At 45.8% G+C, this 21,512-nt stretch overlaps 1 protein-coding gene across 3 annotated transcripts in view; it reads right to left on the bottom strand.

Annotated features, from left to right (window-relative positions):
* The window catches only part of LOC142801708 (E3 ubiquitin-protein ligase ubr3-like), a 145,158-nt gene that overhangs the window by 58,683 nt on the left and 64,963 nt on the right, over positions 1-21,512 (bottom strand). For 2 of the 3 annotated variants that reach the window (XM_075887553.1, XM_075887555.1), the window contains exons 17-23: positions 16,661-16,931; positions 15,828-16,127; positions 14,066-14,502; positions 12,211-12,569; positions 12,019-12,107; positions 5,829-5,981; positions 4,471-4,613 (exon numbers count right to left, since the gene is read on the bottom strand). In XM_075887553.1, coding sequence (XP_075743668.1) covers positions 4,471-4,613; positions 5,829-5,981; positions 12,019-12,107; positions 12,211-12,569; positions 14,066-14,502; positions 15,828-16,127; positions 16,661-16,931 — 1,752 coding nt within the window. The remainder of the gene's footprint in view (positions 1-4,470; positions 4,614-5,828; positions 5,982-12,018; positions 12,108-12,210; positions 12,570-14,065; positions 14,503-15,827; positions 16,128-16,660; positions 16,932-21,512) is intronic. The other variant, XM_075887554.1, reaches the window with a different exon arrangement.

Below are 21,512 nucleotides of genomic sequence, written 5' to 3' on the forward strand. Positions count from 1 at the left end.
TGCCAATTTCAAAGGCCAAGTACAAAGAATTTTATCCCTACGTAGGCAGCGCCGCCATAGATGACCGGCGTTTCGCGCTCATCCGGCAAGCACGGGACATCAAGGAGGCGTTGCCAGTGTCTACTAACAGCTGCTTGCTATGCCCATGCTACGCCTACTGGTGTACTACTTTGTGTCTTTGTTCTTTGTGTTGTGACTTCGCGTGTTGCGGTGTGTTTGTGCACGTTGTCGCCGCCGTCGCGCTTCATGGCGACCGTCACAGGAGTTAAGCGGCCACAGCAGCCAGCGAATGATCTTGAAAGAAAGGTTATGATATTGAAAGACGTGATGAGCCGATGCGACCTCGCCACACCGTGCAGGAGGCCGCTGAAGCCCTCGCTGTCCTCGAGGGGTTCTGCGTTCGTTCTCGCGACAGTGAACGTGCGAACCACCACCTGATGTGATTAAATGTAGTAACGTTGGCGGATCCGCTCATACGTCCTTAGCGCACCAGCGTGTGCATGTTGCAGTTCAGCATGAAAATATTTGCAGATATCAGACCGCATATGCCTGGGTATGACAAGCAGCCATTTACGACCGGTCACTTGATAGTTGCGATGGTATAGCAGGCCATCCCGTACGCTGAAATGCGTTGCTTGGCGGCGAAAAGCACGCAGGTAACCAGAAGTTGATGTGTCAGAAATCATATTCAAGAGCGAGACAATCCATGGGTCCTTCTGTTGTTCAGATGGCATGTCTGTGACGCTGACGGCAGAGAGAGGAAAGTCAAAGGCTGAGATTTTAGATTCATCAGATTTCATGGGTGATCGTGAAAGCACATCTGCGTCAGAGTGCTTTCGCCCTGATCGGCAGATGACGCAAATGTCAAATTCTTGGAGGCGTAGTGCCCAACGCACAAGGACACCAGAAGGATCTTTCAGTGAAGCTAACCAACAGAGTGTGCAATGGTCAATTACCACATCAAAAGTTTGGCCATACAAATAGGGGCGAAACTTGTTTAATGCCCCCACAATCGCGAGGCACTCTTTTTCAGTAACAGGATAGTTGGCTTCTTCTGCCTTAATGAGAGCGCGACTGGCATAGGCGACCACATACTCCATAAAACCTGGTTTGCGTTGCGCGAGTACTGCACTAAGGTCGACGCCACTTGCATCTGTGTGTACTTCCGTCGACGCAGTAGGGTCGTAATCAGTATGGGTGGTAAGGAATTGGCGCAGAGTTGCGAAGGATTCGTCACAGGCTTCTGTCCAATTCGAAAGATCTGCAGGGCCAGCAAGGAGTTTGGTGAGCGGAGCGATGATGGAAGCAAAGTTCCGGACAAACCGACGAAAATAGGAGCACAGGCCCACAAAGCTCCGTAGTTCTTTAACTGTAGTCGGCTTAGGAAATTTGGCAACAACACGAAGTTTGTCAGGGTCGGGAAGACTGCCAGCTTTGGATACGACATGACCAAGGATGGCGAGTTGTTGAGCCTCAAAGTGACATTTTTCAGGTTAAGCTGAAGCCTGGTGTTTGTAAGGCAATGTAGAATCTTACACAGACGAGTGAGATGCGAAGTCAAATTGTGTGAAAAGACCACAACGTTGTCAAGATAGCACAAGCATATGTTCCATTTGAGACCACGCAAAATGCTGTCCGTCATTCGCTTGAATGTGGCGGGTGCATTGCAGAGTCCGAATGGCATTACGGTAAACTCATAGAGGCCATCCGATGTCACGAACGCTGTTTTTGGACGATAAGACTCAGCCATTGAGACCTGCCAATAACCTGAGCGGAGGTCAAGCGAGGAAAAGAATTCTGCACCTTGGAGACAATTGAGAGCGTCGTCTATGTGGGGAAGAGGGTAAACATCTTTTCTCGTAATGTTGTTTAGGCACCTGTAGTCTACGCAGAACCGGATGGAACCTTTCCTTTTTTTTTTTTGACAAGTACAACTGGGAAAGACCAAGGACTACAAGAAGGCTTGATGACTCCGCGCTGTAGCATGTTGTCTACTTGTTCTGTGATTACGCGACGCTCCACTGGCGACACACCATAGGGGCGCTGGCGCAAAGGAGTGCTCTTCCCCGTGTCAATTGTGTGAGCAACAGTGTTCGTTCTTCCTAGCACCACATGAGGAAAGTCAAACGAACGCCTGAATTCGTGCAACAGGGTAAGAAGCTGCTCTCGTTGAGACGGGCGAGATCGCTGTCAATAGAATGGTGAAATGCACTGGAAGACACGCTGTCCGAGGCAAGGTGAGGAACCAATGCATTCAGCTCCATATTCGGCTTGGTGCCGAAGAAATCGGCAGGCACGATAATATCTTCATCGATAGGCTAAGTGTGGCCGAGCGTCGCATTGCAGCGCGAGCTGAGGGGGCACGAGTTGGGATTGGAAATAAATATTCCGGTAGTGTCCTGACAAAGCTCTAAAGCGGCGAATGGCAGCGATGTGTGGTGCTGGCTACCGAAGATGTCAGATGGCGTGAACAGGACGGTAGCGTCAGAAAGTGAAGCATAGCAGGCAGGGACAAATTGGGCGCTGAAAAGAGAAAGGTCAATGTTCGTCGCGACGACAAGGTTGGCCACACTAGATACGGCCGCATCAACCGAAAGCGCATCACGAAGCGGTAACAGCTCCACTTCGGCGCGAGCACAGTCCACGACAATGTGATGACGTGATAAAAAATCCCATCCTAGAATGACATCATGGGAATATGAAGCCAGCACGTGAAATTCAATGGTGTACAAAATGTCTCGCATTATCACTTTTGCTGAACATGCCCTACTGGGCTCAATTTGTTGGGTGCTCGCAGTGCTAAGGGAAACCACGGGAAAAAGCATCGTTACTTTACGAAGAGAGCGGCAGAGTCTTTGATTTATCACAGATATCACGGCACAAGTATCAATGAGTGCAAGTGTTCATACACCTTCGACGATTAGATCAATAAGATGAGGGCCGGTTGTCAGCAGTGCGCCAGGATTTCCGGAGTGCTGCTGTGTAGCTGGAAACGGCGCAGTGGACGGTCGCACAGGTTGTGGAGTATACAATGGCAGACGACCTGGTGGCGTTGCCGCGATGGCTGCATAAGTCAGTGGCGCGGCAACAGGTGTTGGTGGAGATACAAACGTCGGCAATGGCAACGTCTCGGAGACCTGCTCCTGAATAGCCTGTCTGAATGTCGGCGTTAGGTGGTTCGTTCAAACTTTGGTGGCCGGCAGATACGAAAGACACGAAAGCTGTCATGCGACCTCTTTGCATACATTATCTTTTATCTGCACCAGCAGGGTGCTGTCACCACCAACGGCCAGGGTAGCGAGAGAGTCGTCTGCCGTCGTCGACCTCCGAGCTGATGCACGTTGTTTGCGAATTTCTTCCAAGCTCTGGCACAAGGTCACAAGTTCGAACACGGTACTTGGGCCCTTTGCCAGCAACATTTGCAAGGCGTCATTGTCTATGCCTTTCAAGATATGCCTGATCTTGTCCTGTTCGGTCATCTCAGATTTAAAGCACAGGCATAAATCGATGACATCTTCTATATAGATTGTGAAGCTTTCACCCCATCTTTGCGCACGTCTGCGTAGGCGCTGTTCAGCACGAAGCATGCCGCGCTGTGGGGCAATCGAACACAGCTGGAAGGGTGGTCTTGAAAGCGGCCCAAGTGGCAAATTCAGCCCGGTGATTTGTGAACCACAGGCTGGTGACGTCGCTTGAGGGAAAATGGGACATACTCCAACTTCGAGGGGTCGTCCTACTTGTTGGTGGTGCTCATATTTTTCAAACAGATGCAGCCAGTCTTCCCCATGTTGGTCCTCGGTGCCGCTGAAGAAGGGGAGATCCCGTTGGCGCAGTGTGGTAGACACGATGACCAGTTGAGATTGGGCCGTGCTTTGCTGGGCGGTGCCTTGCGCGGTGGTCTGACCAGGCATTGTTGTTGCAGTGAACAGCTTCCGGCTTCGAAGTTTCAGATTTGCGTACCCAGCACACTTCCACAATGTTGCAAGGGAGTTTAATAGCGATGCCAGGTAGTAGGCCACAGCTGGTACAGACAAATATACTCTAACAGTCCGGCGCCCACAGCTTGTGCACACGCTCCCGCTTCACACTACGATGGTCTCACTGGTCATTGCCTTGCGAATTCACCACTACACTACTACCAACAAGCCCATTCTTACATCCTTTCAAGTAATACTTCTAGGACAGTGGCAGCCCCACCTATTCTCTGTCCAATACTGTGGCATAGCCAGGGGCTGGCACAGCAAACCTGTGACCCCAACCACCTAAAAAATAATTCTGCCTACATTTCTAAGCAACTCCATTTCACTTCTAACTCCTGCCTTCACTCATTTTGTCCTTCCTAATGTGCTACCGATTTCACTATGTATAACGTTAAACTCGTTCGAAAATATTCATATTCACATCAGCAAAACAAGTACGATGCTATCAGATTGAATATTCACACTCCATAACTTCTTTTCGTGCACTCACGTCATCAAAGTGCATGGTGAGGGCCTCAAAACGCTTTTTCATGTAGGCCGATCGACTGGCATCCTGAAGCAATGGCAGGCGTTCCTCGTCTGAGCAGGGAAGCTTGCGGTCCACATCCTCTTCCTCCCTAGCGTGGCCCATCACTGCAGAGAAGTAAGCCCCAACAAAACCTTGTTTCTATGAAACCGTGGTGCCACAGGTGATGAGATTAAATTAATTTTGAGTTAACTGATTACTTATTTCAGTGTCCGGCTAATCGTACTTTGCGAAACCAGGTACCTCAATGCTGCAGTGAAATCTAGAGTGCAGGCACCGAAATAACACTGACTACAGTGAAAGCTACTTTCATGTGTATCCCTTTAAACAATTAAATAAATTATATATGCATAACATGTATTGTGTTATCCAATTCGTTGCATATTCAGATCTGAGAAAAGTGTAGCACAGCCACAGAACGGACCACAATCAGTGAACTTGTCATTTTTGTCAAATACAGGCTTTATGCGTGAACACAAAAAAATACATGCAAGAATGTGAAGCATAATCTGCATCCCAAAATATATATGAAAAGCCTCTCAGTTAGCATCAATTTCACTATACAAATTGGGCATCTCCTACCAACATATTTACGGAAACTGCTATTTGCCTCATGGCTGCACTGACAAACTTTTACAGTGATAATGTGAATGGTATACCTGCTCGATTTCATGGCGTCTATCGATGGACTCAAAACCAACATCACCTCCTTCGAGTGAGCAATGGCATCACGTAATTACTGTATCATGACGCCACATCATCAAGTGACCTTGTCGGCTGGTCAAACTCGAGGTCAAACGTAGATGGATCCTAGAGACAGTACTGCAACACTACGTCATGTGCAGAAAGCTTGAGCGGAGCGGTTCACCTTTTGTGAAAGTTTCATAACATCAGTTTATTCTAGGTACTGTGCTGGCATGGTGGAGCAATGGCAACTATGGGTCGATTGTGCATTGTGATAATGCCTGAAAAGCAATGTTTTTATGAACGACGTAGAGAGCTGAGACGGGAGCAAACCGGTCAACTCTGCTGGTTACCCACCTTCATAGAGTGGAATGGGTCCAACTTTTTTTACACTCATGACGCAATGGCTCTGACATAAAGAGAGTACTCAACTGCAAATTTGCTTTGCCAGAATTCCAGGGAAAAAATTGAGGTTTACCTTGTTCAGTCAAACCAAACAATACTGAACCATACTTATGGCATCGAAGAAAGAAAAAGAAAGGCTCCCCAAGTATTAAGCGCACGCTTCCTCCTCAGATAACTGCGGCCGTCTAATCTTAGCCAAGGTAGGCAGGCACTGACAGGACAGGAGTGCTTACCACTAGTTGCCTGCAGCAGTACCACCATGCCTACAGGCCGTGCCACCGTGGAAGGCGATGTCTGGCTGCAGATGACGCACTCGTACTCCTTGGAAACGGACACCATTGGTTCGGGCTCTGACAGTTGCTCAGTCATGTCCAGCTCCTCGGTTTCTGAGCAGGCAGTAAAAGAAAAAAAAATGCCCATCAGTGTCTAAATTACTGGAATGAAGCCGTGGTTCTCTTCAACCCTCTCTCCAACATGTAGTAATGCCAGCTTGACTCCAGCAATGCAAAAACTACACAATTATTCTACAAGACCGAAAGTTGAAGCAGCTACAACTCTATTCTGTCAGGTCATAAAGATGAAATTTGTACTCAAGCAAACAAAGAAAAGGAAAGAAAATTAGAATGCTATTGAAGTTGTGAAAGGATTAGCAAAATAACTAATTAAGGGGGGACGCTAGTCTTGAATGAATGAAAAAACTTTATTGTGAAATCCGGCTAGTTGCTGGTCTGGGCCAGACCGCCCAGATGGAGGATAGAAGACCTTGTCTCCCAATAGCCTCCCTGGCCTGCTGGTTAGCCCAATTTGGTTTTCTAGTTCAGAGCCGAGCAGCATTGAACGCCAGCACTCCCGGAGAGGTTCTGGGTAGTCTGTTTGCTTCTCAAGACACTCCCAGAGCATGTGGCTAAGGGGGCCGCTTCTACTTTACAGGCTTTACATATCGAGTCTGGGTAAATTGATGGAGATATTCTGTGTAACTGAGCAGGGCTGAGAAAAGAATGAGTTTGTAATTCTCGCCACTCTTTCACCTGTTTTCGATCCAATTTTGGGTGAGGTGGGGGGAACATACGCCCCAAGTCACGATCTTAATTTCAGATGATACTTGGTATATCCTGCACAGCTGGAGATTCTGTCTTTTAATACAGGTTCGATTTCGGCAGCAGCATCTCCCGACGAGAGTACCCCCTGGGCTACGCGGCGGGTTAAATGTCGCGACAACGCATAGACCGCCTCGTTCGGGTTGTTGGTGACCGCGTTTGTGTGTGCCAGGAACCAGGTTAGATATTTATGTTCCTCCGAACCCATCAGTTTCTGGTTCCTCGCTAAAATTTTTTGGGCACTTTGCGAAATGCGTCTGCACGCAAAATTCCTAATTGCAACCTGTGAGTCACTCAGAATGAAGCTGTGTTTTCTGGTAGTGAGAGCCATGGCGATGGCCACCTCTTCAGCTTCCTCAATCCGTGTCGTAAAGACAGTACAGGCATTAACCCAGTTTCCGGTCACGTCTACTGCCGCTGCAAGATGCGCTTTCTTCTTGGAATACGGGCTCGCATCTACAAACAAAGACTTTTCACTTGTCCTGTGTGTCTTGAACAGCACTTTTGCTCTGTTGTGTCTGCGTTCTGCATTCGTGGTGGGGTTCATATTTCTACGAAGCGGGTTTATCCCGATTTTAGAGTAGATGTAGATAGGAATGTCATATTTCTCGCCGTGGTGAACGTGGTATGTAATACCCAATTGCGCTAATATGTTCCTGCCCGTTTTCGTTGCTGACAGCCTTTCTAATTGTGAGACACGCTGGGCTTCGGCAATCTCATCTAGCGTGTTGTGAACGCCTAGTGTCAGGAGTAGTTCTGTACTTGCATATTCTGGGATGCCTAAGGCTTGTTTGTACACTTTCCTGATTAGGCCATTAATTTTGCTGCTCTCTGCGGTGTGCCAGTTGTGGAAAGCTGCTACGTATGCAACATGACTAATGACGAATGCCTGTATTAGACGCATGACGCTGGCCTCGCCCATGTCTTGGTGTCTATTTGTAACCCTGCGCACTAACCTCATAGCGTTGGCGACCTTGGTTTGTAGCTTGTGGATCATTTCCCCATTGGTTCCCTTGGACTCAATGATCAGTCTGAGGACTCTTATATGCTGAACTATGGGTATAAGTTTGCCTTTGGCCGTGCTAACTGTAATATCTTCATACTCGCGACTATTTGCGAACAATTTTGGCGGTCTGCCTCTAAGCGTGGGTCTATATAGAAGGAGCTCCAACTTTTTTGCCGTACATCGAAAGCCTGTACCTTCTACGTATCTCTCCACCGTGGCTACGGCCTCTTGAAGTCTCTGCTCTATATAGCTGTCACTACCCTCGGCTTTCCAGATAGTAAGATCATCTGCATAGATGGAGTGATGAACTCCTAGAATTTTATAAAGTTCCTTTGGTAGACCTACCGTATTTACTCGATTCTACCGCGCCCTCGATTGTAACGCGCACCCGATTTCCACCGCGAAAAAAAAAAAAAAAACGTAGGACATCGATTGCAACGCGCACCCATTTTTTTTTTTTGCTGGCCCGCACGATCACACCACTCGAAAAAACGATTCCTTTCGGGATTGTCTTCCATTTAAATATGATGTACGGGCGAAGCTTGTGCCCATCTGACGTGTAACAGAGCATTGCCGTCACTGTAGTTTTATCGTGGACCGATGTCAGCACGCGAACTTGCTTCGCCCCCTTCTTCTCGACAGTTGTGGTGCCAGGCATGTCGAAGTAAAGAGGCGCCTGATCGGCATTCCAGATTTGCCCAAGCAGGTAGCCGTTGTTGCGCCGCAAGTTTAGGACGAACCTCTGAAAACTGTAAAGCTTTTCATCGTACTTCTCCGCAAAAGTTTTTGCATATGCATGTTCCCCTTTGGAGGGAAGAGCCTTTCCTCTTCATATTGTTAATTAGCCAGCACCTGCTCGCTTTAAACAGGCTCCGCATTAGACTTTTTTCTAAGACTAATTGCATAGCCCGCACTTGGAGCAGTTCTGTCGTCATGGGCCGCTGTGCCACTCGCTCCTCAAGCACATACTCGCAGAGCAGCTCTTCATTTTGCGGAAACCGACTCTGCTGTGGTTCACTGAAGCCTGTGCGTGAAGCTTTGCTGTCGACAATCTTCTGCTTTTGTTTCCGCCGGTCCCGCACGCACGTTTCGAGAAGGACCGCGATGCGGCCCGATTTCCGTCCGTTTCTGCACACGCGATGACTTTTCTTTTAAAAGCGGCATCGTGGTGCACTCGAGTTTTTGGAGTCGGCCCTTCCACGTCGTCGATGCTAATGCACTACTAGATGACGAACTCCTCAGCACACGTACGAAGTGCCGCACATGGTAAACACATAGGCAGAAATAGCCGACGCACCATGCCGACGCACGTAGGGGGCGGCCATTTTGGATTTGCGATGGCAATAGATTGATCGTAATTTTTTTGTTCGTACTCGATTCTAACGCGCATGCGATTTATGAACTCGCTTAACCAGAAAAAAGGTGCACGTTAGATTCGAGTAATTACGGTATCATTATCAAATTAAGAAGCATTGACGAAATCACGGAGCCCTGTAGCGTTACGCTGCTGCCCAACTCGTAGAGGTCTGATTTAACATCACCTATGGTGATCCTCATTTTGCTGCTGGACAGAAAGTGTTTAACATAGTTGTACACTCTCTCTCCCATGTTTAGACTCGAAATTTGAGCTAGAATGGTCCTGTGTGCCGTGTTATCAAAGGCTTTCTTGAGATTCAGTCCAAGGATGGCCCGGGTGGATCTGGATTTAAGGTCGAGTACTTGGTGCTTAACTTGCAGCATGGCATCTTGTGTGGACAATTGCTGTCTAAAGCCTAGCATTGTATCTGGGTAGTGACCACCATCCTCTAGCTGGTCGTTCACTCTACGGAGGAAGGCGTGCTCCATTAGCTTTCCCACACACGACGTGAGCAGGATAGGCCTGAGGTTCACTTTGTTGATTGGTTTGCCTGGTTTAGGAATTAAGACGGTTGTGGCATCTTTCCATGACTCGGGTATCTCCTCGCTGATCCACCACTTGTTTATATACTCGGTTAAGATTTCTGCAGAGTCCTTGTCCAGGTTTCAAAGCATGCGGTTCGTTACACCGTCCGACCCTGGTGCCGATTTAGGATTTAATTTGTGAAATACCGCTCTTATCTTCGTCGTGGTGAATTTCTAATCTAGCGTTGGATTGGTGTCTTCAGAGTAATCTGGGTGTCGCACAAGTGGGGTCTGTGAAAGGTATAAAGCCTTTAGATTCTCAATTAATTGCTCCTCATTGCCCTTGTGATTGAGTGTTAATTTGCGAATGGTGTGCCTCTGTTCCATTTTGGTATTTGTTGGGTCTAAAAGGAATCGGAGCAACTTCCACGTTTGGGAAGCTCCGAGCTGCCTGCCCATGTCTCTACAGATTTCTTCCATTTGTTACTCGTTTAGTTTCCTGCAATAGGCCTCATGTCCCTTTTTAGTTGCGAGATCTTTTCTCGTAACCTTCTTTGGTGTCTCTGCTTCCTCCATCTAGCTTGAAGTTATTCTTTCACCTGCCATAGGTGTATAAGCTTACTGTCTAGCCTGTCGATGAGAAGGTCCTCCTGCACTTCAACAATATAAAATTTTAAAGAATTGCTTCACAAAAACATGATGAAAAGTTCCGTGAGGCTGGTCCAGTTGGCAAAAAAATGTGAAGCTGAGAAAATCGCATTTGAAGCTTTGACATGCACTGAAAAATTTTCTATAAAAAACTTTTACCCCAAATTTATACACATGTATCCCATCTATTCCCCTACAAAACAAAATAAAATGTGCTTTATTCCACCCTTGAAATCATTTCTAAAAAATTTTTCCTATGTGGAAAGCATTATCAGAACTCCACTATGACAAGCTGTGGATGTGTTCTGGAAGAGCTGTGGGGTATGAGGCTTAAATGACAAGCTGTTAGGCAGCATGCTGCCCTGGGTAATAAGTTGCTGTGTTCCCGATCCTCATGGTACCATGAAATAGTTCGGAAAATCGGGCATTCATCCGGAAAAACGAATGCCCGCAAAAATTAATGCCCGCAAAAATGACCCTTTTTTATAGGTATTTTTTGCTGACACAGAGGGTCACGGCTGTAGTACAAAATTCTTGTTGCAATCTTGTAAATGCGTCGTTTAGGTGGCTCTGAAAAAAGCCATTTATCAAAACAAAACAACAAATCGATGTGGCTGGTGCTACCTCAGTGGTCAACACGTTGGCCCAAAAAAGTCTCCTATCTTCTTTTGCACGGCATTCCACTTGCCAGCGATGATCTCTGCCTTAATTTCAGCAACACGCCATGCTGTCGCTGTTCACAGATGACAATGGTATCAGTGCTTGCGTCAACTCCGAGCTCGTTGGCTGTGTAGGTGCTGCCGAAAATCGGGTGGCGAAGGCTGTAAGTGCAGACTCCAAGGGGGTTGAACTTTCGTGTGGCCGACTTTCCCGAGAAAAGGGTCTTCGTTGGCGTCGATTTCTCAACTCCTTGCACCTGCTCTGCCATTGAGTAGTACGCAGCATCAATCCGAAGTGTATCGCTCGTCGAACTTGGTCCCACACCAATGTCAGTAGACAGCGTCGTTAATGTTTCTGCCAGATTCAACGAGTCCGGCCGCGACTGCAACTATCTGCCAAAGGGCCCTAGTGCCGGGCGCCTTCTGGCGCCTTCCAAGACCATTTTTTTACGGCTTTCGAAAGCTTGTCGCATCGATGGTTTCAGACGGAAGCCTCCAGGCATCTCGATCGCGGTGAAAAAGTACTGGTGCAAAGCGGAAACACGGTGCGTCTAGAAACACGCACGATCACAAAAGCAGACACACACAAATGGACAGCTAGGTATGGCAGGGAACACAAAACAAAGAAAAAAAATGACTCGTTGGTCACTCCAGCCAATGGGAGACTTGGAGCGCGCCACGTGAGGTCTAATCAGTGATCTGGAAACGACCTTCAGAAAACCCACGACAGCAGCCTTTCCACATGAGCGACACCATTTTGAGATGGCGCAAAATGTGCACAAAGAAAACAGTTTCAAATCAAGCCCAAAATGGTGGTGTTCGGTCCACCGCACATGGCACGTGGGAAGTTCGAACAAATTTCTTCCTCTTGGGGCATTTTAGTGAGACCGGGGTGCATTGAGGTCTGATTTTATCACGTTTCCCGACCGAATTCAGCGCTAGCAATTTGAGGGTAGGATGCACAGAAGTACAAACGCCCCGAAAATAAGCTTTGTGAAAAATTGGTTCTCTGACCATTTTTTCCCGTTCTAAGACCCACTTCCCCCCTTAATATATTCTCTTTCCGAACCCTCTATTACAAACTCTGTATAAGAGGGTCAAAAGTGAAACTATGGGTTTCAAACATACTCACCAATCTCCATGGCTTTCTTGAGGAAAGACTTTTGTCGGCTGGCAAACTCTGCCATGAGCTTCATTTGTCGCTCCTTCGCTCTACGTCTTCTGCAAGTATAATAGAGAGGTCACACAGCCTGATCTGTCAGACCTGGTGCCCCTGCAGCAACGACAAGCAAAACGAATGCAACAGTGAAGCCTTTGCACCCACCTTTCCTCGCGGTCGGTTGCCTCCCGGGCTGCGACCGAAGTGCTCGAAGTGGCCGAGTTTCCTTCGCCACCACACGGCTGGGGTGGCCAGATGCGCCGCCGCACTTCTTCGATGGGCGACTCCAGGTCGGCAGTACGCGTCAGCCGGACAAGTTTGTCGAGCAAAAGGCCCAGGAAGTGGGGCCCCGCACCAATCCGGTCTCTCTCCTGCTCCTCGGGAGTGGGGCCGCCTTTGTCTTTGTCTGGCAGCCGGTACGAGTCCGGCTGGCCTGACAGCTTCGAGTGCAGTTTGAGCAGCAGGGACACTATGCTCTCGTCTACATCTGCAACTGGCCGTGGCGCACCCGAAGGAGGGAGGGCCTGTGATAAACATGCCTGAAACTGAGACTGGTTGCAAAGAAACTTTGTGAAGAAATAGTAAGGACACAACCCACATAGAAAGAGAAACAAAAGAAAGGGGACAGGATAGGGCGTCCTATCCTGACGCTATTGATGCCCTATCCTGTCCTGTCCCCCCACCCCCTTTTTTTTCGTCTACGCGGGTTGTGTCATTATTTCTTCAGAATGAACCAATTAGCCCAACAAAACATTCTAGTAATAAAACTTATTTGAGCTGGTTGGTTCATTCTCTGACTTCTGGAAAGAAGCAAAACGAAATCGACAATGATGGAGAAGGAGACTGGACAAGTGCAGGTTCCCAGAAATACTCCACACAAGGACAGAACTCGGGAATGGCACACAGTCAATGAGACAAAATTCTAACATGTGACTTCAATACTATCACTATTTTGGCCAAACTGAAAAGAAGAGCCAAGAAAGCTAAAGATATATCGCGCAACCCTTCTTGCAAGTTCGGGTCTATGCAAGGACGGTATGTAGGACTCTGCCCCTGTCCATTTCTATTTTTCGTGCTGCCCAAACATGTTGCATCTAAGATGCTGGATGCAACCTCGAATGAATAATTCAGTCAGAGTTGTGGACTTTTATTAGCTCACAGTGCCTCCCTTGACTTTCACATTGAATGTGGCAGATCTAACAAGAGCTGCAGCAAATGCTAGGTGAATGAGCCGTACTAATGCAGTTGGTACACTACCAGAAAGCAGAGGAGTCCCACAGATAACACTTCAAATACCTCTTGAATTTCCATGTTATGACTGAGAATTTGTTTTTTCTACCTCTTGCTTACCTCTAATTCCTGCTACATTTAACCAATTGCACTAATCACTTCAGGGACAAAATATGTTAACTGTATTTGGTATACTGCTAAAACCGTCTTTATAACTGGGTTCCACTAAATACTAGTGCATGTAGCGATGACTTTACCTTCCCCTTGACATCCTAAATAAACTGGTGGCCTATTCATTGCAGCTGCAGCAACAACTCCAGCTACAAATACAGCAAGCAACTTTGGACCAGAGCCTGAAGTATCAGCAAAGGCCCCTATAGCTTAACTTCCAAGTAGATTATTTTACATGCCTGCCTGCAGTCAAAAGAGACATTTACTTTGAGCATATACACAAAAAGAACATCGTAAAATCCAGAGCAAGCCCACTCCCTTTTACGGTAAAACATAGTCCGACAAGGAGGGGGGGGGCTTTGGACGTCACGGAGCAAAATTGATGATGGCGGAAAAAGAGCTGCTAAGAATAAAAATGCACACCCGTGGTTCTCATCAAATGCTTCTTTTTTGAGTGTGCATGCAGCACTGTTAAAAAAATAGTGAATGAAACAGTGAAATTGACAGGAGGGGAGGGCGGGGAGCGCTTGCTTTGTCACATACTGCAAATCTCAAAAAAAAAAAAGAGGGGGGGGGGGGGCATTTGCTCTAGATTTCACGGAATGTAAAGGACAGTCACCTTCAAGGCTGTGCCGCCCTCAAGCTCGTGGCGAGGTGTGCAGGTGGGCAGTTGAGGGTGACTGCTGCCGCTTCCGTCACTCAGTTCACCGCTCCCAGACTTTGACCGGAAACCGTGGGACCGAAGCCGCCGGCTCAGCTGAGCTAGGCCTCGCCCCAGTGGCACGAGTGCACCTACGGAACTGCTCGCTGCCGCACCAGTGGCACCCCCTTCGGAGGAGGGTAGGGGGCGTGCAACACGACCCCACAGTGCTGTTGGAAACCTCGGTGAAGGAACTAAGGCCCCACCGGGGCCAGCTAAACTACGCTGAGACATACCGGCAGTGCCGTGATGACGCATGAGCGCATCGCTGGGCACATTGCCCATTGGTCCATGCGTGGTGGGAACCAGGGTGGATGACGAAGGCACGAGAGCCCCCGAGTGGCCAGCAGCCTGGTCTGCGAATGCGTAGCATTGTTTCATGGTGATTCAACAAAACGACAACTTTGGCTGATATGAGGAAAAACAACAAATGTTGACAGACAGGAGTAAAATGCAAAAAAGCAGAGCTTGCAGCATTACGCACACTATGTTCACCAAAAGAACAAAATCCAAGCACATGTTTTACAGCAAGATAGGATCAGATTGACTTCTCTGTTCATATCAAATGCACAAACATTACTCTGCCAACTAAATGAAAGAACTGCACGTTTGTACCTCTGTAATGTAAGATGAATAGCTAATACCAAATAAATGTATAAAACATAACAAATAATCTTGGCAGTGCTGGTTTTCGAACCTAGGGCTCAACACACAGAAACCCAGTGCCCTACCTCCTGAGCTAAGCATCCCTGCTTGCAGAAGCTGAATCTATTTCAACTCCATGAGTGCGACGTCAATATGACACAAATGTTTACAAAAAGCTTTGTTCAAATTTCTTCCCCATTTTCTTATCGTAGAATAAAAGTCATCATAGGTCGCCATGTAAAGCAGACATGGAGCCATCTAAATATCAGGAAAATTCTGAATTTGTGAAAGTTTGATGCCAAACATGCATTTCGCTGGTTACAGGATGTCTTCCATGGGGCTGTGGTGGATGTTTATTAAAGTTAGACAGAAACTTAAAGACACTGCGCTAATATCACGTGATGTTTCAGAGAAGGCCGAAACTATAGAATTTCCTGCAATAAAGCTTTGCAGATACACATCACTCAGACAAGTCCTGAGGAAAATTCCGCACAGTATTTTTTGCATAGTGTCATGCAATACACATTAAATGAAAAGACTGCTAAAAGCCACATGCACACTGATAACAACTTCCATACGTGACAATTACATGGCGAGCGAGAGCAGTGAAGTAGTTTCTTACAGTAATTTTTGTAAAAAGCTGCATGTGCAAAGCGTACCTGCATTGCAAATGACTTTTTTTATTTGCCTAAAAAGACAACTCATAATTTTAAAACCAAATCAGTTAAATTCTACTGTTTCATGTGTCCAAACCTCGATCTAAGACTGATGTGCACTGTAGCCGATAATCAAGTTTTATTCCACTTAGGTTGTATTAGAGTGCACCTAAATGCAAGTACAAAAGCATTTTTCTGTTCCATCAAGATTAAAATGCAGCCACAAAAGCTGGGATCATACCCCTAGCCTCCAAAGTTCAGCAGAGCAATGTCATAGCCACTAACACAGTGCATAGACAAAGACAACAGCACTGCATTGGGTGAAAATATTTGTTGATTAATGAGGTGGACCATTTTTTTTATAAGGCGGATGCACTTACCAACAGATGACCCCGCTGTGGCACCACCGCCAGTGGCAGTGGGTACTAGGGAGGTGCTAGTAACTGGCTCTGCAGCAGCTGTACCGTTCGGTGCAGGCAGGGCTGGTGGGGAAGGGTTGGGCGTAGAAGGACCCGCCAAGGGTTGGGCGTAGAAGGACGGTGGTGGAGCACTGTAGAAGGCAGGCACCACTGTGCCAGCTTCCGGGTTCACGGGAACCAGCGCACCGGTTTCTGGGGTTGGCGAGGAAGGGGGCAGAGCCAGCTGCTGGCCCGATGGTGGTAGCTGAAGGGCATTGATGCCTTGCAAGCAGAAAGCACGACGTCATACGTCTATCACATTGCATCACAAAAATGACTGCTCGTTTCACCTGCTCAGAAGCCAAGCGCTGCGCATCGTGATATACAATTGCAACCACTAACAGTTGTGTCGTATGCAAGCTTTCTCTCTCTCTCTTTTTTTTAACATGACGTCTTTTTTTTTTTAATGTAATCAAGAAATTTATTCGGTGTGACGCCACAATTTTTTGCATTGCTTTCTAGGGGCGGCTGATTTGAAACAGGAAATTTTTCTTTGTAGAGAAAATTCTGTTGCAGTGAGATCTGACTGTATCTAATTAACTTCTCACGTGTGTTTCTACACTAAAAACAACTATTATGATTCCCATTGATTTTCTTGGGTCTGTCAAATGAGCCGTTTATAGAGAACACAATCAGAAAATCACTATAGTTTGGGAATGTTACTTAGATAACAGTTTGGGAAGAATTAGGGCTCACAAGTATACAAACTCAATCTGACAAAATGAGGAGACCAGTGCTGTTATGGTCGTTATTACCTGCTTCATTTGTCTCCGTGCCAGCCGTAAGTTCTGGATAGTTGCCACTGGCCGATGGGAACAAGAAGGCAAGCGCATCTTCAGCCACCTCGAGGAATTCGTCGGGATCCTGGTCGACCTCCATATCGTCGACGCCAGTCGGAGCAAGTGCTAGGCCATCGGGCAGCAGCACAGTCTTAATCGTGCGCAGTGCATTCTGTACCACACATGTCTCCGGAAACCACTCCAACAATGACAAGTCCGTCACCTCGGCCACTGACGTCAATTCATCCTGCCAGCGACACAAGCCATTAAAAAAAGTCGCACCAGTGTATGAAGAGAAAATACAGAAGCAAAAAAAAAAGTCAGCTTCCATTAATTTGAGGAGAAAAGGCCAATAAAATTGGTCAAGTTATATGATAGGTTGACTGACAGGCAAAAATAAAATACTCTGCACAGACTCGATACAATAATAGCTTGATTTGATTGTCAGGATTCCAAACTGGGACTCCAAATTCAACTGGAATCCCGATCTTATAGGTCTAAAGTAAGTTTACTTCAAAGTCAAAATGGAGCACCTAACCACAAAAAAAAAAATTAAACAGGCACCCAAAATTTTAGCAAGAAAAACAGCATACACTCAGTTGTGGAAGTTATGAAGAGTAGAAACTATAAAAAGTTACCTTTAGAAAATGAGACTAATTTATTATGCATTGCCATTAAAGTTAGGCTCCACTTTATCAAAAGAGCAGGTTATCTCGTCCTGTTTATTGTCAACAGCAGGTTTTTTGATGTCCTGCATTTATCAGATCGCCTCTCAACAAGCACACCTCTTTCAAGCAGATAAGTGCCACCAAAGGGTATGCAAGTGCTCATGGGAAAGCTGTGTATGCCACAGCACTCAGTGCACCAAGTGCACTGGCCTCACGCTTAAGTTTTCTGTTTTTATAATGCTAGCACTTTTCAGATAAAGGAAATATAGCGAGGAGTAACATGTTACTGCAGTGGGCTCGGCAGCAGCACGACGGGCAAGATGCTCAACAATCCATTTCTTTGTACGCTGCAGGTTCTTGCTTCACTTTTTGTGTCACAATTTTCGGAGCATGGCTGTGCTTTGGATCCTTTACCGCTTCCTTCGTCCAGCGTTGTCGACTGCAGAGCATCAACGGAGGCTTATCAAGTGGCTTGCGACCGGTGTGAAGCGGAGGAATTCATCATGCCGGTTGCGGTATCTTCTGCGCCGGCGCCTGCCTCAGGAACGGACTACCACGTGGTCCTACCAGCTCGTATAAATTGCCTCACGTCAGCCATCCCCTCCAGTGGGCTCGGCAGCAGCACGACGGGCAAGATGCTCAACAATCCATTTCTTTGTACGCTGCAGGTTAGTCCCTATTCTTATGGAAAATGTTATCGTAGCGATGACCGTTTTTTGTTTCTGCTGCCGTGCCCACTGTGTGTTCTCAATTTACATTTCGATGTGTGCACTTTTGCTAAGAACTTGTTGATTTGCGGAGACGTTGAATCAAACCCTGGCCCCGGCGAGAAGGAAATGTTGGCTAAACTTCTTTCTGGTCAAACTGCTATGACAGCATCTATCAATGAAATTCTGAGTAAGCAAACGAAACTTGAGGCAGATATCACGTCAGTTACAGAGCGTTTAAATGGCCTTGAAGTTCAGCTGTCTGCAATAAGTGCTTTGAAAACAGATATGTGTGCACTAAAGGATACTGTAGTGAGACTAGAAAAAAAACGTGTCGTATCTTTTGGGAAAGGTTGACGATTTAGAAAATAGGAGTAGAAAAAATAACTTGATTCTGTACGGTATCGATGAAGACCCGTCTGAAACACCCGAAGAACTTGTCGAGAAGATAAAAACGAATATTTTCGAAGAGAAGCTTAAAATCTCGGTGAGCAGTACCGAAAGGTGCCACAGACTTGGCAAAAAGAATGAGAAAGCTCGCCCGGTTATAATTATTAATCTCCTAGATTATCGTGACAAGGTGAAGATTTTGAAGTCGTGTCCAAAATTAAAAGGAACCCCGTTTTCGGTCTCAGAAGATTTTTCTAAGAGAGTGCGGGAAATTCGGAAAAAGCTCTGGCAGAGCTCTGCAGATGAAAGAGAAGCTGGTAGTAAGGTCAAAATGATTTTTGATAATTTAAGCATCGACAAGAAAATATACAGATGGGACGAAAAAAAAGGCAAGCGTTATAAGGTTTCCGGAAATTCCGAATGACTTCATAACAAAACGAAATCGCCTTTCATTATCTTAAACGTAAATTGCCGTAGCATTGTCAACAAATCAGTCCAGCTTGAGGGTCTCATACTGTCACACGATGCCGATGTAGCCGTACTTACTGAAACGTGGTTAAGCAGTGAAATTTTTGATAGCGAATTTGTCCCAAAAGGCTATAACGTGTTCCGCAAGGACCGCGACCGAAGAGGAGGAGGAGTTGCGATACTTTTCAAGAACTCATTACATCCGCAACAATTGCCTGATATATTAGAAGTTGAGGGCATATTTTGCAAAGTCTATATAGGCAAAGTTCGTTATGTTATAGGTGCGGTTTATCGTCCCCCGAACTCTTCTGATAGTGTTCTGGATAAGCTTAGAACCTACTTGCGGCAAAATATAAAGCCACATGACAAACTCATCTTGTCAGGAGATTTTAACTTGCCTAATATTGACTGGGAAAATTTTTATTCTCATTCTACTAGCAATGCTAATCACGAAATGCTAGATATTGTTTTTTCGTTCGATTTACTGCAGGTTGTTAAAGAATACACTAGAGAACTAAATGGTTCAAAATCTATCTTGGACTTATTTTTTTTGAGTGGCTCAATCCAAAACACGGCAATATGTGAAGTTATCAGTGGTATTTCGGATCACAGGGCAGTTTTGCTAATCTTTTTAGATATGTGTGTTGACCGCTGCTGTACAAAAACTTCCTTTCCGAATTTTTCCCGAGCTGACGATGAATCCATTCTAGATATCCTTGATTTTCATTACGATGATTTTAAACACTCGGGTAGCAGTGTGAATGATCTGTGGCTTACTTTTAAAGATATTGTCTTTGAATGCGTGGAGCGTTTCATACCGAAAATCGTTAAAGAGACTGAATGCCGGAACCCCTGGATTACAAGAGAAACGCTACATTTACAGCGAAAACTTAAACGAATAAAAAGCAAAAGAGCGAAATCTCATGATAAAGCTGCTTATACACCGCTGATAACTAACCTGTCGGGCGAACTAAAACTGCAAATTGCGCGCGACAAGGAAAGATATCACGAAACATCGCTTCCAACTTTTATCAAAACATCACCCGAGAAATTTTGGAGGCTGATCACGCCAACATCTCGCTCGATTGACTCAATCACGATAAGCGGCCAAAGAACATGCAATTAAGAAATAGTTTGTTCCACCTTCAACAACCACTTCAAGTTTGTTTTTACTTGTGATAACGGCATCCTTCCTGATTTTTCAATATCGCTCCCACCTATTCCAGACTTAGTCATTTCCGAGAATGGCATTTTAGACTTACTGCTGAATCTGGATGTTAAAAAATCAACCGGGCCAGATGGCATTCCAAATGCCTTCTTGAAGCGCTACGCAGAATGGTGTTCTCGCTATTTGTTTATTTTGTATACCCATTCGTTGAATGAGGGCCAACTGCCAGATGACTGGAAGATCGCCAAAATTAAGCCTTTACACAAAGCGGGAGACAAGTCATCTATTCCGAATTACCGACCGATTTCCCTTATATCAACATCATGTAAAATTCTAGAACACATTATTCATAAACATATAATTACCTTCCTTAATTCTCATAAAGTATCAACAAATGTTCAACATGGGTTCAGGCGGGGCTTTTCAACGAATACTCAATTAGTGGAAATTACGCATGACTTTGCTCAAGCAATTAACGAAGGGAAGCAGACGGATGCCATATTTATGGATTTTCAAAAAGCCTTCGATAAAGTTTCGCATGCTAAATTACTTCACAAATTAACTTGTATTCTACAAAACAAAAAGATCCTTGACTGGATAACAGCATATCTAACAAACAGGCGTCAATTTGTTACGGTAAAAAATACATCTTCTAAACAAGCTCCTGTAAACTCAGGCGTTCCCCAAGGATCCGTCCTTGGGCCTCTTTTTTTTCTGTTATATATAAATGATATTGTCACTGACCTTTCTGTTCACATTAGGTTGTACGCCGACGACTGTGTCTTATATGAAAAGATCACCTCAGTTGACGATCAAATTAAACTAAATCGGAACTTTCTAAAAGTAATTTCGTGGTGTGACAAATGGCAGATGCCTGTTAATTTCGCTAAAACAGTTTTTATGAGAATTACCCTTAAAAAAGAACCTCTTTTGTTCCAGTACTCCACCAACAATACAATTCTGTCAGAAGTAACTCAATACAAGTACCTTGTCTCTGGATTACAAAAAATCTATCCTGGTCAAAGCACATAGATTTTGTAGTAGCTAAATCTCTCCGTAAACTTTTTTTCCTAAGGCGTTCTTTAAGATCAACCACACCAAGTATTCGTCTCCTCGCTTACAATGCCATTATCCGTCCTATACTGGAGTATGCTGTGGTCATATGGGACCCGTTCACTCAGACTGATATCCAAAAACTTGAAAGGGTGCAAAAAAAGGTTGTTAGGTTCATTTATAACTCGTACGGCCCCACTTCAATTATAAAACTTCTCTTAGAAAGCAAATTTCCAAACATTCCGGACCAAAATCGAATATTGCGCTTAAAATTTCTTTTCCAGTTAATAAAAGGTCACTATGCAGTTGACATATCACATATCGTTCACTTTTCATCGGGTTACGGAACAAGACAGAGACACAATCTTACTATC

The sequence above is a fragment of the Rhipicephalus microplus genome, chromosome 1 (genome assembly GCF_043290135.1).
Source record: "Rhipicephalus microplus isolate Deutch F79 chromosome 1, USDA_Rmic, whole genome shotgun sequence".
NCBI lineage: Eukaryota > Metazoa > Arthropoda > Arachnida > Ixodida > Ixodidae > Rhipicephalus > Rhipicephalus microplus.